Raw genomic sequence first — 19,948 nt, 5'->3', positions numbered from 1 at the left:
GTTTTTCCGAGAAGCGGCACGATCCATTTTTCTCTTTGCTTTTTCCGTCTATACTCCTTTCATTTTCGTGTTCTCCTTCTGAATTTTCAATGAAGTTTATAAATTTTTATACATAACTCTTGTATTTTTGATCACTATTGATTTCTTTGAAGTTTTACTCGTTCATTGTTCATGGAGTTAGTCTCATTCCTTTGTATCATCATTCCATGAACGACTCTCACTACTCAAACGTTTTTCCATTGAAAAATGAGAACAAAGTCTGCAGAAACTTTTTTTAATCTGATTTGGAAAATTGAGTTTCAATAGATCAAAAATTATCACCAAAATGGAAACTTTTCTCACACATGGCTGCTCATTCTCTATTTTAGGCTATTTTATGTATTTACTTGTGTATCTTGTCTTAAAAAAATACATATATTTGTCCCTGTTATTCCATCTTTTTTGGGAAAAAGAATTACCAATACTATTTATTACTAGTTTATTTTTGTGAAATTCTGCTCAATTGGGACTGATCAAATACTGGAAAACTGGTAAAACTGATTGTGGTAGTTTTTATTTTTAACAATCACATCTCCAGAAATGAAGGCACGTCAGTGACGCTAATCTAACTCACTGTTGTACCATCAACAAAATGAGCTGATGGGTTCCCTGACTTTGGAACAAAACGTCACCCGTTACAAAGAGCCGGATGAAGTTTTTGTATATTCCTCACAATCGATGTAGGCTCCACATCAAAATTTCATTGGACATTTTGACACATCATCAATTCGTAGCCCAAAATCATGTACCTCACCTCAGTTTCTCCAAGTCAAAAGTCCCACGCCAACGCACAACATATTCTCTCATCAAAAAATCTGAGTGCATTTTGGGTTCAAACTTATATCTTTTTTCTAAAAATGAGATGTTTCTGTACTTTTCTTTCTTTCTCTATTCATTATCTCAATATATGTAACAAGTGTAGCCATCCATGACTAACCATCGTACCCATCCGACTTTGCTTTCTTTATTTTTCGCATCACCAACTTCGTAGCTAGTCTTTAGTTTTTCATTTTCATTTTCTCGTCTTGTTGTTTTTTTCTTTTGATTCCCGTAACATCTTCTTATCGGCACGATTCATATTTCTCAGATGAATATTCTAATCATGCTTGCCTACATCGAAATCATTATTGTTATTCTGGCTCTCCTATCAAATTCTTTATTCACTTTCATGATCTATCAAGCTTCTAGTCTTCATTTCAACTGCAGGTATCCTTGAATTCGTTTGAATTATGTTTGAATATAATAGAAAATTTTCAGAAATCTACTTTTTCTGTTCTCCATATCAATGTTTCTTCTAACCATTTCCCATGGATTGACAGTTTTTGAGTTTTTATATGAAAACAAAACTTACGAATTCATATATTTTGTCTCTGTGAGAGGTATCGCATGGAGAGTAATCCATGAATTCGGTTATGCACTACAGTCACTTTCACTTGTGTTGTTTTCTATAGGTCAGTTGGAACACCATAAAATCAGGAGCCAATTTATTTGAAATTTTCAGAACGTCTGATTGCCAGTATCTGCCCCGCTGGTTATGGAAAACGTCATGTTAAAATAATTTTTGTATTTCTGTCAATTCTCTCGATGTTACTCTCAATTGTGTTTTCATTCCTAATCCACATGGGTGGTGAAATGTTCTCACCTACATTTGCAATGAATGTGGTGGATATTTCAGGATGCGTGGTTAGTTTTTTTTAAATTAAACGAGATCTTGCTCTTCCATTGGCATATTCAAAATCTTGTTTTTAATTTTCAGTTCATGTAGATCATTTTAAAGCTAACAATTTCTCTGTTCAGCTCAATTAAATTTGTGAAAGCTTTATCCTCAAACCATTAATTCCCATATGAAGCTAACCACTGTCTGTAGCCATTTCGTGACGCATGATATAATTAAAGATCTCACGATTTTGAACTAAAACTTCCTCGTTCAAGTGTCCAATTTTCAGTCTACTTTTTTATTCTCAGGGATCTAGAGAGGAATGGAGATAGGTAAGGTAAATACTAAAGTAGTTTAGGTATATAGAAAAAAATGAAAAAGCCTTCGAGCGATCAAATCAAAGTCATATTCGTTAGCAATTATTTTCTTCTATGCAGATTCTTCTCATTGCTTGGAAACGTTCTTTACTCCAATATCGTTCCACAGTTGGAGTGTTCAGTCTAGAGCAACGATTCCAATTATCAGAAGTTTATACATGGTCGCGACATTTGATTCCAGCAGTCCTATTGGCCAGCTTTACAAAAATGATGGTTATTGTGATCATCTGGATTCTCATCACTGGCAACTACACTGGAAATGACGCAGCTATATGGGTGATCATTTATAATAATATTTTGAACATTTACACAGTAATAATGCCATTCGTGATACTCGTGAAACATAATAAGGTCCGCCAGAAGGTACGTTCTATCCTGAGTATATAATTTTATCATTATATTAACCTTCCAGCTGATGCACACTCAAAACCAGAAACCAATGGAAATGAGGAAAACCATTGATGGAAAAGTGATTCCGAGTAAACACGATTATTTTGAGTTTTTGAAGCAAAACTGGAAATGACGAGTACGAATGTATCGAATGCCCACGTCTGTCCTATGATTCCAATACGGTTGAATGACTCGTGTACTAGCATATTAAATAATTGTATTATCCCTCATTTTCCATTAAAACATTGAAACAGAATCCAGTTGATAAAATAAATGGATTGGTTCTATTTCTTCGGTTTTGTTGAATTTCTAATCATAATAATTGCACTTTTCTCAAGTGTCTATTTCGTATATTTGATAGCAATCGCCACGTTTCTACAAGCTACAAGCAGGTATAAATAACATTCAGTAAAAATTAAATTTTTGTAATTTTTTAGACCGTTCCTCCTTTTATTCACTGTTTCATTATTTTTTCTCGCTTTGACACACGGGTTTCAAACATTCGAGTTTTTGATTGGAGTCCGTCCGGAGGATTCAACTAGTTATTCGAGCTCTATGAGGATGTACGTGTGGAGTTTACTCCATGAATTTGCATTTGCTCTACATACTTTTGCACTATTTGCATTTTCTGTTGGTGAGTTTATCAAATGATCTGGAGGAACAAATTTTGACTAAAATACTATTATAACTGAACATTTTTTAAATTTATTCCAGACCGCTACATCACTGCAAAATATTCAATTGCCCAATCTTTAAGAAATCGTATATTTTCCATTTCCATCGGAGCTGTTATTTCAATACTTTCAATGATTTATGCTCAAGTAATTCATCTAGGTGAGCATCTTCTTTGACGTCATCGGTTTCTATGTTTTGTTTCAGTAAACTTTCACATCATAGCTATCACCTGTCTGAACATTGTTGACATGATTGCGTTAATAGTAAGTTCTATATCTTTCGTTTCGAAATAAAGGGTAACTCTTCAGGTTCTTGTGCTCTCTTCGAAGTTCTCAATAAAACATTATAAGAACACTGCGGGGGTGACCAGTTTGGAGCAACGCTTTCAGGTAATGGAAGTTCAAAACAAATCTATAAATTTTGTTCGGGGATCATTGTTTTATGAATACGGCATCTAACTGACCGTTCAATCTCCTCTTTGTTCCAGATTTCCGACGTCTACATCTGGACTCAAGCTCTCATTCCGCCTACATGTCTAGCATTTCTTCTGAAATTTACATATGTTATTGTTGTCTGGATGTTGCAAACTGTTGAAGACAGCATGTCATATCAAATAACTTTCACTCATTTCTTTCAAAATGTCTTGGATCTTTTAACTATTGCGATTCCATTTTTAGTGAGCAGCAATCATAGAAGATTGAACAAACTGGTAAGTGCTCTCATATTTTTGAAAGTTGGCGTTTTCTGAAAGTATTTTAAAAACCAAAGATAATCACCCAATTTCAGAAGTTGAGAAATCGTGGCCGTGTGAACCCTATTGATCCAGTGACGCACGTCAAAACTCTAGATGGAAAACCTATTCATTTGAAGACTACTTTCCATGATCATTTCGATTTTTTGAAGAACCACTGGAAATGAACTTTTTAATTTTCTCTTTTTCTTCTAACACGTGATTTTGAAATAATAGGTGGAGAAGGCAAAGAAGTGCATTGAGATAGAACAGAAAACCTTGTTTCTGATTTTTGTTCAGTCAAAATATTTCTTATTTTCTGAGTTATTTCTGTTACATCAGAGATGTGTCATTCGAATTCATCCGACAGAACATATGGTTTCTGCAGATGATCTATAGAACTTTTTCGAAGTTTTGTTTGAAAAAACTTAATTTTTGATTTATAGTTTGCAACAATTTATTTCCTTTTTCTGGTTCTCTGCACTCGGTAAAGAATTGTTGAAGGACTCGCCAGGTGGTTTAGGGTAATTAAATAACAAAAGGTTTCGAGACTTGGGATTTATGAATTGAGGCTATGCTTCCAAAAAGTCACAATGGGATTCTTGAACTCTCACAGGCAAAATTCTCTTCTCAATAGTTGAACTCTTCAGATATTCAAAAAACGTATCGAAGAACCTTTTCACGTATTTCTCTCCCCCGTTTATCCATTTTCACAATAAAATGTTTTCAAAATATTCTGACGTTACGACATTGTTTTGTAGGTCACCTGTTAATTACATACTGAGAACAAGTACATATGAGGGAAAGAGTTTAGACAAAACAAATTGCATGCTTTCAAGTTTTTTTTCAACTTTCGTCTTCAAGTTCTGTCTACTCCCAGCATTCTTTTCAATCAACATTTATTCTCTGATTAAGAATGTTTCTGGAATAGATTGAAACCTCAGATTTACATTTTTAGTCACTATTTTGCACATTTCCTCTCTAATGTTCTTTGTTTGTGAAACAACATCATAGTTGTGGCGGAGCACAATCTCATTAACTCAAACAGAAGCTCAGAATTTTCTTTTCAGATATTTTGGAAAATGTCTGCATGGTTTGTCATGACAATATTCGAATCAATTCTCGTTTTTCATTCATTTATTTGTTCTCTTTTTTTCGTGTACTTGGTATCGAACTCTAAAAGTTTGCATTCATATTGCAGGTGAGTGTTTTCATGTCCTGAACAGATTTATACCTTCGAACTTTCAGAATATATCTTATGATGGTTGGTTTCTCGATGAATCTCTTCGCGTCCTACGGTCTCTCCATACTGGAGTATATTAGCTCCGGAAAGTATTATGCTTTAACGGAAGAATCAACAACTGTAAGGAGTAAAGCATGGGAATTCATTCATGAGTTCGGAGTATGTCTGCAATCTTTTTCAATGTTATTGTTTTCCATGGGTTAGTTTTTATCCTTCTGATCGATTGTATAGCCAGAAATATTTCAGAGAGGTACGCAGCCAATAAGTATCCTGCATTTCACGAAAGTCCAACTTTTCTATGCTGTATAACGGGTTCAATCGTAATTTCTTTGTTGTTATCTTTTTGTTTCAGTTTGGCAGTTCATGTGTGTAAGTTTGAATTTCTCTTTGGTTTAGTGACCAACGAAAGGTTTTGCAGACGAGCACCTGATTTTAGCAACATTGCTCATGGAGTTTTCTGATTACTTAGGATTGATTGTAAGTTTTGAAGACTTCGACGTAAGTAGAACAAATTCTATGAATTTTCAGATTCTGATTTCAGCCTGGAGGAGTAGCAAGAGAAATTATAGGCTGTCGGCTGGGAAGGCTAGTCTAAAAAGGAGATACCAGGTATGTTTTGATCTTTATAGTTTGATGGATCTGAAATTTACTTCAAATATTAGTTTACTCCGAAATTCAAACTTTCGCTGCAGGGTAACTTTTTCCGGCTAGATTAGAAGCCCCTAGAAGTCTCAGATTCTATTTTTTGAAGGTTTGAATTTTACACCCCTGAATTTTCAGATGTCTGAAGTTTACGCCTGGACAAATACCTTACTTCCTGCAGTAGTTGGAGCATCTGTATTCAAAGTTCTGTCAATGGTTCCTATCTGGACGTGGCTACTACTAGATCTCTCAAACTGGGAGTACGGTATCGCAAATTTTCTGTATAATAATGTAAACTGCCGCTTTTACTTAAATGAAGACATAATCTGATTTTCAGATTTTGAATGTATATGTGTGCATATTTCCATGGGTGCTGATAGCAAGAAGTCAAAGTTTGAAGAAACAAATTTTATCGAAGAAACGAGTGAAACCAGACGTGGAATCTATGAGATCTGTAAGAACATTGGAAGGAAAACAGATTTCGATGAGGCCGTCGCAAGCTGAATATTTTGAAGCATTGAAGGATTCGTGGGATTTTTGATAAGTTCTAATTTTTTGTGTTTTAGAATAAAAATCAAAGAAAAACTACACTTTATTCTTAAATTTTACACCTGGCAAGACTGAATATCAGAGTTGTTGATACTAGTTTGAAAAATGAAGAAACAAATCAAACATGAACATTAAACAGTGTAGGTCTTCTATTAGTGTTGTTCGATGGCTTAGGAGTTACGGAAATATTTTTCGGAGTCGTTGGATTCGAGCTTTTCTCTCTCAGAATTCTAGAAAAACATGATTTTGTATAATTTCGATAAGGTTCATAAATTGATAGAATCGCGATTGTTGAACTCATTCCATGAAATGTTATACAAATAACAGCAGTGTTGCTGAATGCTGAAATTTGAGATGAGTCATCCTTTGGTTTGTTTTCATTGATTCGCGCACCTTGATTGTAATAGTACCATTCAATTGCACACCCACAATATAGGATTGGAATAATCACTATAAAAACTGGAATCGCCACCTGGATACAAACACTTTTGAAGAATTTTTTCTGGAGTTGTCTCGTTTTTTCAGAGAAGGAAGAGTTATTCGCAGTCAAAAAATAGACAGTTCTGGTTACAAAAAATACGCCCTCGAGTACCAGAAAACAGAAAAATGTTGTGCATTGAGCTTGAATAAAAGCTCGTCCTTGATGGTCCATAAGCACAAAAACATTCGATTCGAAATATAATGGAGTAGGACAAGGAACTATCTGAAACGGAGACAATTAAGACTAGTTAGACCTAGAACACAGAAACCTTTAACAAATCGAATTTTGTTTTTTCCTGATCTGGTATTGAAAAGTACGTTGGAGTCATGAAGAAACAACCGTATCCGAAATTAACAACGTAAAATAATATTCTTGAATATTTCCTTTTTATGACCCATCTGTCAGTAGCAACTACGTTGTGACGGTTTTCGAAGATAATCACCAGAGACACACCGACTCCTGGAAAAGAATACATTTTCTTCAGTGTGTTTTTCTTGTTGTGAATTATTCGTCTCATATTTACCTGCCAGTCCACATTGAGCTAGAAAAACTTGAACTATAATTGGAACTTGTAACCAACTGAATATTCCGACGGTAATTCCACACATAGCGGGAAAGAATATGTATGGAGTGAGCAGGGAACTGATCAATAAATCCAAAAAACTAGTCCAGAAATGCAAATTGAACATTATTAATTTTGATCCTTCCATTTTCTTCGGAGTTTGAAACAATATACAGTATCCTCCAAAAATGTTAAGAGGAATCATAATTAGAGATATACTATGAGAGAAATATGCGGGATATTCCCAGCTATCAAACCACGTGAATGTATCAGGATGACAATTCTGAGCATAGTATCCGTTTCGGTACTCATCCATAAGAACTGAAAATTAAAAGCCACAAAATTTAGAATTGAAAATAAATGAAACTGGCTGAAGACAAAAGTGATGTAAATTATTTATAAGTTAAGATGTGTGTATCAACATTTCACCTGTTTTCTCTAGAGTTTCAGATGTTTCTTTCGAATGATTCAGTTTCGAAATCTTTCTTTTTACAGTTTTTCTACTTCTTTAAAATGTTATATTCCACAGTCTTGCTATTAAATCTTTTGTGTTTTGAATTTTCATTCCCTCAACCATCACCCAGCGTTCCTGTCCTGAAATATGGTCTTTTGGCTAACCTAATCCGATTTCTGCAATCGGAATTTTGTCTGTCTGCCTCTGTCAACTCATGTTTTATTCATATATACTTTTGCACTTTTCTTTTCATTTTCTCTGAAATTCCACCTTTTTCTCTGAAAATTCAAAAATGACAGGTTTTTAACAACATTCTCACGATTTATTGTGTTTACTGAAAATGGCAGAAACCAAGAAAGAAGGCACTTGAGTATATATATGTATAACCAAAGGGTAGAAAAGCACATGAGGGACGGTACAAAGTGTCATGGACCCCGGGCACTGAAAATGTCCCAGGCGACTCCAAGAATAAAAAGCAAATTGAGCAAAATGACCGGTTTCCATTTGAATGGAGAACACGGTACTACGCGCATGGGCGGAAAGGGTAAGATACATTTTTCAGAAGAATTAGGAAGAAATTGAATGAAATGAGTGGCAAGAGGATCTGTGGTGGGATAGTACTAAGTCGGTTATTCTATGAAAATGTTTGTAATTAAAATACACACATTTCTGTGGAAAAGGCAACTGTGGTGCAGCGGGATTTTTCTGGATTGGGTTGTGTGAACAAGTGAAATATATTGGGGATGGGAAAGAAAGCTTATCGGGATTTTTGATGTCAAATGGAAGTAGAAGAAGAAAAGAAAAAGAAACATGGGATTTTAGAATTCTCAGAAACAATACAAATCGATGAGAGAAAGGACAACGGATAAACAGACACAAAATGGACAAACATGTTGGAAAAATGAAAGGACACAACGTGTAATACTAACATGGAAAGATCTAGGTGGGTTTTTGGGTGCAAAAAAAGAATTTAGACATGAAAATTGAGAACTTAATCGTTCTAGAACGAACGAAAAATGAGTGAGAGTAGTTTGATGAAAGTCAGAGGTATTAGATGGTAAGAGGTATATATGGAAGGGGGTGAATACAGTATTGATACATGTTTGATCTATGCAACTAAAAGGCGATTTTATATGGGAAGTCATGGGAGCAAACTAAATAGAAAAGAAAAGAAAAGCCTACAAATGAAGTGTTTTTTCACCGATTTGAATGGATACAAAGTTAGAAACAGGGGTTTTTACTTGGTTACCCTGATATCTTCTGGTTTTTTCTCAATGAAGGTGTTCCAGAAGATATCAAGGTTACCAAAATGACAAATTTAAGGGAAAAGGCGAAAAATGATAATCATGTGACAAACATGGCTAAACCTAATGTTATTTTTCATGGAGGGTGGATTATTACGAGAAATTTCATTCGAATGGAGACGATGGATACAGAATTTGATTCACACCGTATAAAATCGGTTCATCTTCTGTACCCGTCATTGAAGCACAAGGAGATGTTACGATAGACACTTCACTTTCAGATGAAGAGCAACCACTGCCGGTGGAGTTGGCTTTTTTTGAAGAGGCTTCAGGGAAAGCGAAATCGCTAAGAGATATATCTTTGGATGGCTGAAAAAGTTTATATGTGATTATTGAATGCAAAATTATATTTCTGTACATCCTACGATATACCCCGCATCACTCACCTGTTTCTCAGAAACCATTTCCAAAAATGTGAATGCATCCTCGTTGTTTACTGGACTCTCGGTGTTTGATGATTCATCCATTTCTTCTGGTCTCCGATACAAAGGAAATCTGAAGGATGTTGATGGTTTGTTTCCATCATCTCCCCAGATATTCTCAACATTCGACCAGAAGTGTGACGACTTCATTTGAGGAAGAACCAGACTCTCGAATATAACTGAATCTGGTGGTGAACTTGACGGAGCTGTGATCTTTGGAGATCCATCCCATTCATCCTCAATATCTCCACTAAACGCAGGCCTCTTCTGAATCCGTTGAGTTGGAACAGGTGCCGGTGGAACATTGTATTCAAGTCGTCCATTCATGTTCGAAGATCTCAAATCCAGGATTGCAGTGCAGGAAGTAAGTGAGAGTCCAACTGGATCACCACGTGCTTGTCTGGCTTGTCTGTCTTGAAGTTCCATGAGTCTTTCTCTATTCACAACTTCAGCATGGTGGCATCCCTCGCATTGAGAACTCGATACCATTCCCATCCGATGACGACGGATTTCCTCCGGATTCGCGTAGTTTCTTGCGTTTTTCTTCATGATGTACGCTCTTCGTTGTTGATTCGGAGTGAATGCTTCGTTTTTCATGACACTTTCAAACATATGGAACATAGTCAGCTGATATTCATCTTCCAAATCTTGAAGTCCTTTGCGAAGAGGGAAAACCATATTGTTGAGAGTTTCAATGCAACGAAAAACGAGAGCAGGAATGTTATCATCAGAGATCATTTGACTTGGAACATTGAATCCATCAATGATATCAGCGGATGTCTTACGATTTCCACCGTCATACTTGATGAATGGACTCCAGAGTAATTGCCTGATCGAACAAATTGCACATCTTACACATTGAGATCCATTTTTCATTTTCTGTTCAAGAGATCGGAGGAGCTCTGGTCGCTCGTGCAGCTTTTCAATTGATTGAGAAATCTTCTTACGAGCTCCATTTGTCACTCTCATCTTCTCAAGAACTTCGTCGTTAACATTCAGAAGTTGTCGATACGTCATGTCTTCAAAGAGTGGAGCATACTTGTGGAGTCGCAACTTCTTCAACCAGTATCCAAGATCTGAAATAAGATAGTACAGAATTTGATGAGATCATCATTTTTGCCTCTCCTATGAGAAATAAATTGCCTTTGTCTGGAACTATCTCTATTCCAGATCAGTTACCTAACATGGTGGTCGTGTGGCTTGGCGTGCGCCATTTCGTAAACATGATCATTAAAGTGACTGGTGGAAAAGAAGTAAAAGAAGAAGGAGAAGGGTGGTCTTCAAGATAAATGAGATGGAGAAATACGATGAAGAGAACGGAGGAACACGATGAATACGGTAGAACAAAGAGCCATTAGCGCGGAAAAGAAGAGAAGGATGGAGTAGCGAAGGAAGGACTAGTTTGTTTCGATGCTATGTACTTTTAGAAAGTTTATAGAGAGAGAAAAATTGAGAAGATTACTGTATGAATAGAGAAACTTAAATGAAGGAAGTCAGTTTTGACCATCAGCAAATTAGAAGACTCGGATACTTTCTGACTACCATTCTCTATAATTTTCCAAAGCTCAACCTTTTTATTCCCAAGCTCAAGTATCAGTCCCTCCATTTTCCTTGATATTGATATTTTATTTAACTATTTAAATATACAGAAAATGTCACTGGAGGTCAGGCAAAGTCCCTCACGAGACTAAACCTGAGAAAGGAAACCGGGAATAAGGAATATAAAATAGGTGTTGGGCAAGGGGGAGGGAGAATAAAGAAAGAAAAAAAAATCAGAATCGTGCAATATTATTCACAAGAAGAGACTTGAATTCCGATGGGCAAAGGAAATGAGGGACATTAATAGTTAAGGCATTCCAAATAGGTATTACAGTTGAGAAAAAATTAGAGCAATTAGGATTTATACAGATAAGAGACATTGGGCGACGGGAGGAGGAACTTAACCTGACATGGGTCTCAAGACTAGGAAAATATGAGGCGCCGATTATAAGATTGTATAAGAGAAGTAGTTGCGCTTTGAGCCTACGGTGGCGCATAGAAAAGAGGTCAAGTTGGGAGAGGCGATCCGAGTAGGAACAATAAGGTGTGTTACAGCGTTGAAGAATTTTCCGCGAAAAGAATCTGAGAGGAGTTTCGAGCTTGTGCGCTAGTTTAGATGATGGGGGAGGCGAATAAACGACGGAGCAGTATTCAACTAGAGGGAGTACATAAGTTTTGAATAGGAAGATATAAAATTGGGGAGAGTTGGATTTGAAAGATTTCAGTAGTTGTTTTGAACGGAGTAAGGCGAGAGCAACAGCCCGATTAATGTGTCTAGTGAACTTGAGATTAGGTTCTATTAATAAACCTAAATCCCTAACAGAATCAACGGAATCAATGAGGGAACCTTTCTTTTTCCTTGTTCCTTCCCATTTCTTCTTTTCCTTTCTCCAAAAAAAGTTGTTTATTCTGTCACCGTCTTCCTCATTTTTTCTTCGTTCAAGATTACTTTTCGATGGTTTTCTCCCCGTGGCGTCAAAATTGCCACCCTTCCCAATTTTTTCCTTTTTCAATGAACAAAAAACTCGTTTTTTTTTCAGGGTCTATCTATCGATACGTTCTCTTTCTTTCCTTTCTTCTCCTCGTTTTTTCTTTCCATTTTTTCGTCGTTACTCTTCTAATCTCACGGAAATCTAAAAATGTAATCGATCACTTTCTTCGTTTTTTCTAACTATCTAATACAGTAATTCGGCAAGTGCATACAAACTACCTATCAAAAAAGACGGTGGAAATAATAAAAGTTCTCATGTTTCGTTTCCCACCGTCACGTCGTTCGACCCTGAAATGGGGTGGAGGGGTGAAAGGCCTTCGGGACACACATTCCCATAACAAAACACTCTTTTTCTGTGTGTGGGAAACATTTCTTCGAACACTTTTCCCCCGACTTTCTTGCTTCTTCACGCCCTTTTTCCAAATTTGAACGAGTCTACGAACAGCCGGAACCTGGGAAAATGAATGAGACGGGGACAGTATGGGTGGCGAATTGAGTATGCAAATGAAATGGGATCGGGTAGTGGAAAAAAGATGATCTGGGTTCTATGGTCTTAGTCTAAGTTTTAGGCGTTTCGTTCAAAAGTGCAAAGTGCTTGGCGTCAAGCCAAACAAGCGGAGAGAAATTGTGGAAAAGAGCAGATCAAACACGAAGGAAGGTTTCTGTTCCAAGCGATTTAGTTCCGCCTTGAAGATGAAAAAACCCATGATGTCACATCACTCGATTTCAGTCTAGATCAAAGGGGGGCTATGTGTAATGAAGACCGGGGTCTCCATTTTGCAACAATTTCACGGCGATCTATCGAAACGAGAAGTGCCCGGTGATAAATGGGTTTTCCGATTGTCTCTTCTTTGTGTGTAAACGAATGAAAAAACGTGCTTCTTCTTCTTCTTCAAATACGAAAACCCAATGATTCAGTGAGCTAGTCTAGTACCTTGTACTCGGCAAAAAGAAGAGAAGGGTCCCATGCTCATTTGATCCTATCCCATTCCCTGGGATGCAGCATCTGCCACAAAAAGTGCATGAGCGTGGACTCGACGAACTTTCAAACGGAAACACCGTCGCCAGGCGCCACTGAGGTTATCTCAGAACAGCCGCGTGGTCGTACCTATCACCTCCCGTTGGAGCATCAGCATCTCGTCATCCCCTCCTCTGGAGCTTTGGCTAGTACCACCTGGCGCCCCTTGTCGCTCCTCTAAACAATGAACACCCCACGGCTAGTTGGTTACAGCAAAATCCATCAGGTAGACGACGAGATAAAGGTCAAGAGGCTCTCGAAATCGCAACTTCGCACTGTATGTATACTCGAAAGTGAATCTCTCGCTCTCTAGCAATGCAACCTTCTCTCTATTTCTCTCTATCGCAACACAGCCACTTTCATTCGAACGGTTAGTGTCCGGTTTATAGGCCCTTTCTAAGAGGTGCGGCATCGAAGAAAACGCAACATTTTGCAAAAGCGGAAATAAAGGGCTGGATGGGCCATCAAAAACTTGCAATAAACTCTCTGCTCACCTCTCATTCCTGGTTTGTAATCTTCAGTATTCCGCAGCGTTCGTACGGTTGGTGCTACAGTATGCTGAACGTTGTTACCATTGAAGCCATTACGATTCTGATAGTGTTGCCCATTATGGAATCCATTCTGTTGAGAAGTTCCTCCATTGACATTTCGATTATTACGGAAGTGGTTAGGATGTGCTGAAAAAACGAAAAGGATCAGCCCGTTCCATTCTATCCCTCTTGATAATCTTTTTTTGTCGTTCGGGGAGAGACGAATTGTTTGTACACAAAAACCGCAACACTTTCGGCTCGCTTCTATAGCACGCTGCGTCTGGGTGGCAAATCACACTATCTCTTGCAATTTTTGCGATGGGCTCTACGGGAGCGGCGAGTGATGCAAAATTCTACTGGCTCAGAGCACACACATATTGAAAAGTGCAAGTGACCTATTAATTTTTCTAGGGACCACGATGGAGGGAAGATCTTAATCACATTTTGGATTGAGATCAGATGATCAAATCAGAGATGTAGAGATGTTAAATCGAAACTAATTTAGAGATTTATCTGGAATCTAGCTTGAGATCGGGCCCATTGGCTTCACTGATATAGACCTATCATGGGTTCTAGACTATTTTCTCGACCAAGTGCTTCAAACTTTCTTACTTGGACTTTTATAAAAAGACTTCTGCGTCTGTTGATGATATCCGTTCCCGTGTGTTCCATAATTCTTCCTCGGTCCAGGTGATGAGATAGGTGACATTGGTGCTGATGAGGTGTCTGAGCCCGTGAATCCGTTTGTTGACGCTGTTCCAAACGACATTGAATTCGGTTGCCAGGGATTCATGTTGACAGGCGTGATACCAAGGCTAATGAAATCGTAGTCGTTCACAGTTACATTCTGCATATTCTCCAATAATTGATCTTCTAATGGAACAACAGGCCTTCGTTGACGGTGCTGGGGGCTGGAGACTGGCGGAAAGATGGTAGCTGATGAGCCGCATGGCTGCTGTTCCAGTGCTGACAGCGATATGTACGATGTATTGTGTGTTAGACGCATCATCAACGACGGGTCTGGAAAAAGACCAGAATGAGGCAATTTTTCCGAGAAAACGTTTTTGTGATAAGAGATTATGTCATGTCTAGGAAACGGTTGATGTTGCAAAAAATGTTAAAGCATGACTACAGACTACGTGTATTAAAATGAAAGTGTAGAAAGCTTAAAATAGTAATGGAAAGGAGAAAAAGAGATGAGGAAGATCAGGAAGCAATGAAACAGTTTTTAGAGGATGTTCCAGATGGTCGGATTTCTTCAAAAGAGAATTGGTCACCCAGCTGACGGAGATGACTAACCAACTTCTTTGCAACAAAAAAGTTTTGGGTTGAAGGGTATTTAGGAAGACCAACACAAAACCGAGTTCGACTTCGAAAAACGGACGGAGAAACAGAGAGGATGTGAGGGGTAAGAAGCTCCCAGCAAAGAAGCAGCAAGAATAAGAGAAAAAAAAGAGTTAGGCGCAAAAAGAAGAACAAATAAGAAGGGCATTGCGACAAAAATCGGAGCAAAAAAAGTGGTGAAGGACGGGGCGGCGGCTCACCCTGGCTCCCAAATCAGTCAGTATCAGTACTTTGAATTCTAGAAAAAATGAGGAAGGGAAGAGCAGACTCGAATCAGAAAAAAGAAAGAGCAACTGGCCTTTCTCCTGGCGGGAAGAGGGACAGGACGAGGGCAAAAGTAGCAGGAAAATGATGATGAAAAAAAAGAGATTCTGATTTTTGAGAAGAAGAAATTTTTGAAAACGAGACGAAAAACCGCCCCGACAGACAAGAGGTGAAAAAGATTGAAATTAGTTGGAAGGTGTAGAGATGGGGCACTTGTGGTCCTTAGGCTCCGCCCACTTGTACGCGTGTGTTGCCACCTCCAACGTTCTTTAGAAGTGTGCTTGGGGGGTGACTGGTGAAAAGGTGTCTGGGGGAGGGGCGGAGCTTCGGCGGCATAGCGCCCCACCTACATTTTGCAGAAGACCATGATAGGAGGGCGGAGAGAAATACAGGTACGGAGAGTTTGAGTTCGAGTTGGATGTTCAAAAGATCAAATACAAATGCAAGCATGCATGTTGGATGTTTTGTACTATCATTCGTTATGTTTATATTGTGACAGACAGGTGGAAAGAACTGTAAAACAAAGATAGACTATCGGACTTTACAGCATTGAGCAGAATAATGGTGTAAAGAAAAATAGAATATAGATAGAATCGTAATTTGACTGAGTGCTCTGTGCTCTCTCACTCAGTCTGCAAAGCTGCTCAAATAATAGATCGCTCCAAAAAAAATAAATTGAAAGAAGAAATCAGTTTGGTGAATGGCAAAAAAATGGATGAGGAAAGATTTTGAGGGTGTCGTTTTGGATGATCTAGGATTATCTGAGGAAGGAATATGGGAAGTAGAGAGCACTTTGTGTGGAAAATTATTGGATTTTTGCTGGAATTGAGGCTTAGATTCCGATCCAAATCAAATCTGGATCCAGATCTCATGTAAGGTCTTGAGAAACAGTTGTTGAAAATGCAGCAATTCATATATTTTATTTTTAGGAATTAATAATAGTCAGGAACTAGACCAGTGAGACATATTCAAATTTAGGCTTCTGATCCAAAAGAGAGATTCAGATTGCTGAGCATCCTCTTTCTTCCAGACTTACCATGACCACAATAAACAAATTCTCCATTCCAGATGGCTTTGATCAAGGAGTTTCTTTTTCAGAGATTGTGTCAGTTTGTTTTTTTTCTGTTCTTCACTAAATAGCCCCTTAGTGCCATTTGGCCCTCCCAGTCAGTAAAATCGGTCGTCGAAATTCGACAGTTAAAAGATTTATTTGTTATTTTTTGTTCGTCCCCTTTGTCTTTTTTAACCCCTGAAGACCCGACATGAGAAGAAGAACTTCTTAGTTTCTCTTTTTTCTCGGAAAGCCATTCGAGGGGTCATTTTACCGCATCATTTCTTGTCGGGTCGTCTTTTCTTTTTTCTTCTTCTGTGGGTGTCTGGCAGAATGTCCGAAAACGAAACGCCACCCATGAAGAAAAATGGAAATGCAACATTCAGATAGAACTAATGGGACGCGGGATAGGAGGTCTAAAGAAAAGAAAACGCAGGGAGGGGGAGAAAGACTAATAAATTTCCATTTTACCGTAGGCGGTCTGAAGAGATAGTCCTTCAAGGAAGGAAGGCAAATGATAATTTATGAGGTGTCGTCCCGCTGGTTAGAGAAGGTCTGTCTATATGGTTCAGAGCGAGTACTACTCAGAACACAACACCGTCTAGGATTGATGCTTTGATGGTATCGGGTTACACAAAATTGGAACCAGAGCACATGTGCACAAGGAAAATAAAATAAAATAAAAACAACTACTAGTGAGAAATTATAGTGGAGAATTGGAAAACATTGGAACACTTTTAGATTTTTGGATGGATTTCAGATGTGAGAAGAATCCAACAGATGTTATTTACAATATGGGCGAGATATTCTGAAATAATCATCTGAAATGATTCGAGAACCATTATCAGAATAATATGCAATGCTCAGACAACAAGCCAGATCTCAAGAGTAGTAGTTTCTTGTTTGGGTGCATTTGGTTTGATAAGATTATGTAATTCATTGAATACACAGCTGAATGGCCATTATTGTCGAGTACAGTGTCTGAGAATAATTAGGAGAAAAGACAGTTCGCCTGAACACAATTCAAAAAGTTCTAAGCAATATTAAAACAAAATTCAGTTCTGAAATCTCAAATCAGAAATGATATCTCTTGAAAAGTGATAAATTGGCAGTAAGAATAGAGTAACTGCGAAAAAAGGAATGTTGCAAAATGGGACCTTCCTTCTCTTCCTCTCCCCCCGTCTCCATTTTTTTTCCGTCTTGCTCTTCAAATTGGCATTATTTCACCAGACATGTCTAGGGGGGGCACCAAACCCTTCCCTTCTTCGCGGAGAAGAGAGAAGCGGTAGTGGTGTGGTGCTCATTTCTCTTCTCGCTTTTTCCGCTTTTCAGCTGGTCGTTTTTTCTTCTTTTCTTTTTTTCTTTCCTTTTGACCAGTGGATAACCGAAGACTAAATAGAGTGTGGGAGGCGAAGAGGATTAGAGAAAAAACGAAACGTTTTTGGCATGATGCCAGAAAGAAGCTGCTAACAGAATGAGTTCTTCCGGAGAAATGAGTTGAGATGGGTCCTCAGACCAGACAGAACAAGAATAAGGAAAGGGAGAAACACGGAATATATTTTGTCATACATAAAATATGAATTGACTCCGTCCAGTCAGTCCGGAAAAGAAAGGCGAGGAAAGTGAAGAACGGAAAGTGAGCTAGTAAAAAGTGGGCGGAGTTTGTGTAGAGAAAGAACAGTTGAACTTTTTGATGGGCGACTGAAAGGCGTCAAAATGGCAACATTTGGTCAGTTGATGGGATGGGAAACGGGACTGATAAGCAAGGAGGGGCGTACGAATTTGAATTTTTAGTCGAATTTTAATACTCTCGCCTCGTTTTACACGCAAACATACGTACTCTAGTGTCAATGAATGTAAAGAACGGTATAGATCAGACCTAGTTCTCTAGTTCACCGTTTCTCTTTCTCTCGCAGTCTCTTTTTATTTCATTCGGTAAAAAATAGAGACAAACGAGAAAGTCTTCTTCTTCTTCTTCATCATCACCGACGACGGTGGCGGGGGTCTTCTGCCCACCCCTAGGGCAGTAGCAGAAGAATTCGGCCTTCAAAAAGTGAAGACGTCGACGAAAAAAGAAAGAAGAGAGGAGGCGCGGCGATGTCTTCAGGGTGAGGAGCGCTCCGAAACAAAACGGTAGAGGTGGTCTTTCTCTTGTCGGTAAAAAGAGAAAAAGAAGGAGTTGAACATCGTTTGGAACTATGCCAACTGGAGAAGTGTCACATGGTTTGGCGCACCAGCCGGCAGATTCATGAGGGCAAAAAACGAGAGGAGGTGTCGTCGCGCCATCAAATCACCCTTTGTATGTGTGAGAAATCGCGGGGAGAGTGCGCGAAAACGAGGAGAAGGATACAGAAAGGGGTAATAAAGATAGAGATCCCCAATGTAAGTGGGCGGAGTCACGTTACAGAAGACATCTAAAAATGAAACACGTGGAAACTGTTCAGGTTACGGTAGCCTTACAGAACCATTCGGAATACACAATGTCTCCATCTTATGTGATTTAAAGGTCAGACAGCTTAACTAATAGGATCAATTGTGTTGGTTTTCTTTTCCTTCGGAAAATGTGGAAAAATGTCGAAATAGATCAAATTTGGCTAGGAATAGAAGTAGAAAGCTGTCAATGAAGACCTGGGATCCAGCACCATCCAGAATATAGACTTCCCATTCATTTCTGAACCTAGAAATTTCCAATGAAAGAGAAAGAACGATCAGCATTATTGTACCCTACTGAGAAATGCTAACCAAAAAAGTTTTTAAGACTTTCATGTTTCTCTTCCATAAAAACATAATATATGCAAACGTAAAGTTTAATTGTATGCAAATAATTTATGTTCTCGGCAGCTCCTAGTTTTACGATGGTTCTTTTTACGACTGTTAAGATAGTGCAAAAGATCAAACACTCATTCTTGAAGGTCTAGACAGTCTTATTACTATTACACAAATCAATTATGTCACCTTTATCAGTTTATGTTCGGACCATCATTCTTCTTCTTATTCATATTTTGTTCTACTTTATATTACAGGCAAACATTGGTACTTGCCAACTGGGTCATAGCACACGATATCTACGTCTCTTCACAGAGCACACTATCTTGCTCTTTTGATCGCTAATTGATGATAACTTTTATGGTCTTCTGTGTGCAAAGATAAGCACAAGTAAATGTTGCCAAATTGGCGGAGAGAGAGCACATTGTCTTACTCTCAGTTTCGATGATAAGAATTGTACGTGTGTCTTTTGTCTCCGCCCATTAGCTGTAAATTTGGCACGGTGCCATGTGGTCGACCGTTTCGCTTCTTGGAGATCGAAAGACATGTAGGGGTACAAAATCATACGAGGAGAAATCGGCGCGGCAGGTGACAATGACAATGAAGATAAATATGATTTTGATAGGTGAAACAGAAATAAAACACACACTGGGTGGGCAACTTCTTCGGCATCATGGGCGACCTGGGGGGACAACTACAGATGAAAAGAGACATGTCTCATCTGCCCCCACCATTTTAGTCGCGCCTGTTGTCTACGTGTACGCGGTTAAACGAGACAGATGCGTATCTTTTGCCCAATATGTGTGTATGTATGTGTATGGATAAGAAAACGGACCGGAAGAAGGTATCTTTTTTATAGAAGACATGTATGTACAAACATTTATCCCGAGAAGACACAAAAAGGAAGTGTTGCGCAAAAG

General features: G+C 38.3%; 3 protein-coding genes across 3 annotated transcripts; 2 read left to right on the top strand and 1 right to left on the bottom strand.

Moving 5' to 3' along the window:
• Window positions 1-1,659: 1,659 nt before the first annotated feature.
• Window positions 1,660-4,056, top strand: GCK72_018902 (uncharacterized protein; the record flags this gene model as incomplete). The annotated part of the gene is made up of 8 exons (XM_053732791.1): window positions 1,660-1,722; window positions 2,134-2,436; window positions 2,486-2,552; window positions 3,178-3,297; window positions 3,343-3,401; window positions 3,447-3,527; window positions 3,626-3,847; window positions 3,925-4,056. The coding sequence occupies 8 exons, from the start codon at window positions 1,660-1,662 to the stop codon at window positions 4,054-4,056; spliced, it is 1,047 nt and encodes a 348-aa protein (XP_053581704.1).
• Window positions 4,057-5,144: 1,088 nt separating this feature from the next.
• GCK72_018901 (uncharacterized protein) lies at window positions 5,145-10,350 on the top strand (the record flags this gene model as incomplete). The annotated part of the gene is made up of 8 exons (XM_053732790.1): window positions 5,145-5,310; window positions 5,358-5,480; window positions 5,530-5,588; window positions 5,640-5,720; window positions 5,892-6,044; window positions 6,091-6,207; window positions 9,786-9,889; window positions 9,978-10,350. The coding sequence occupies 8 exons, from the start codon at window positions 5,145-5,147 to the stop codon at window positions 10,348-10,350; spliced, it is 1,176 nt and encodes a 391-aa protein (XP_053581703.1).
• On the bottom strand, window positions 9,209-15,661 carry GCK72_018900 (uncharacterized protein; the record flags this gene model as incomplete). Its single annotated transcript, XM_053732789.1, has 5 exons — window positions 9,209-9,412; window positions 9,490-10,601; window positions 13,568-13,750; window positions 14,216-14,623; window positions 15,562-15,661. The coding sequence occupies 5 exons, from the start codon at window positions 15,659-15,661 to the stop codon at window positions 9,209-9,211; spliced, it is 2,007 nt and encodes a 668-aa protein (XP_053581702.1).
• Window positions 15,662-19,948: the final 4,287 nt, after the last annotated feature.

Source organism: Caenorhabditis remanei, chromosome V, assembly GCF_010183535.1.
Source record: "Caenorhabditis remanei strain PX506 chromosome V, whole genome shotgun sequence".
NCBI lineage: Eukaryota > Metazoa > Nematoda > Chromadorea > Rhabditida > Rhabditidae > Caenorhabditis > Caenorhabditis remanei.
This window is presented reverse-complemented; position numbering and strand designations above follow the sequence as displayed.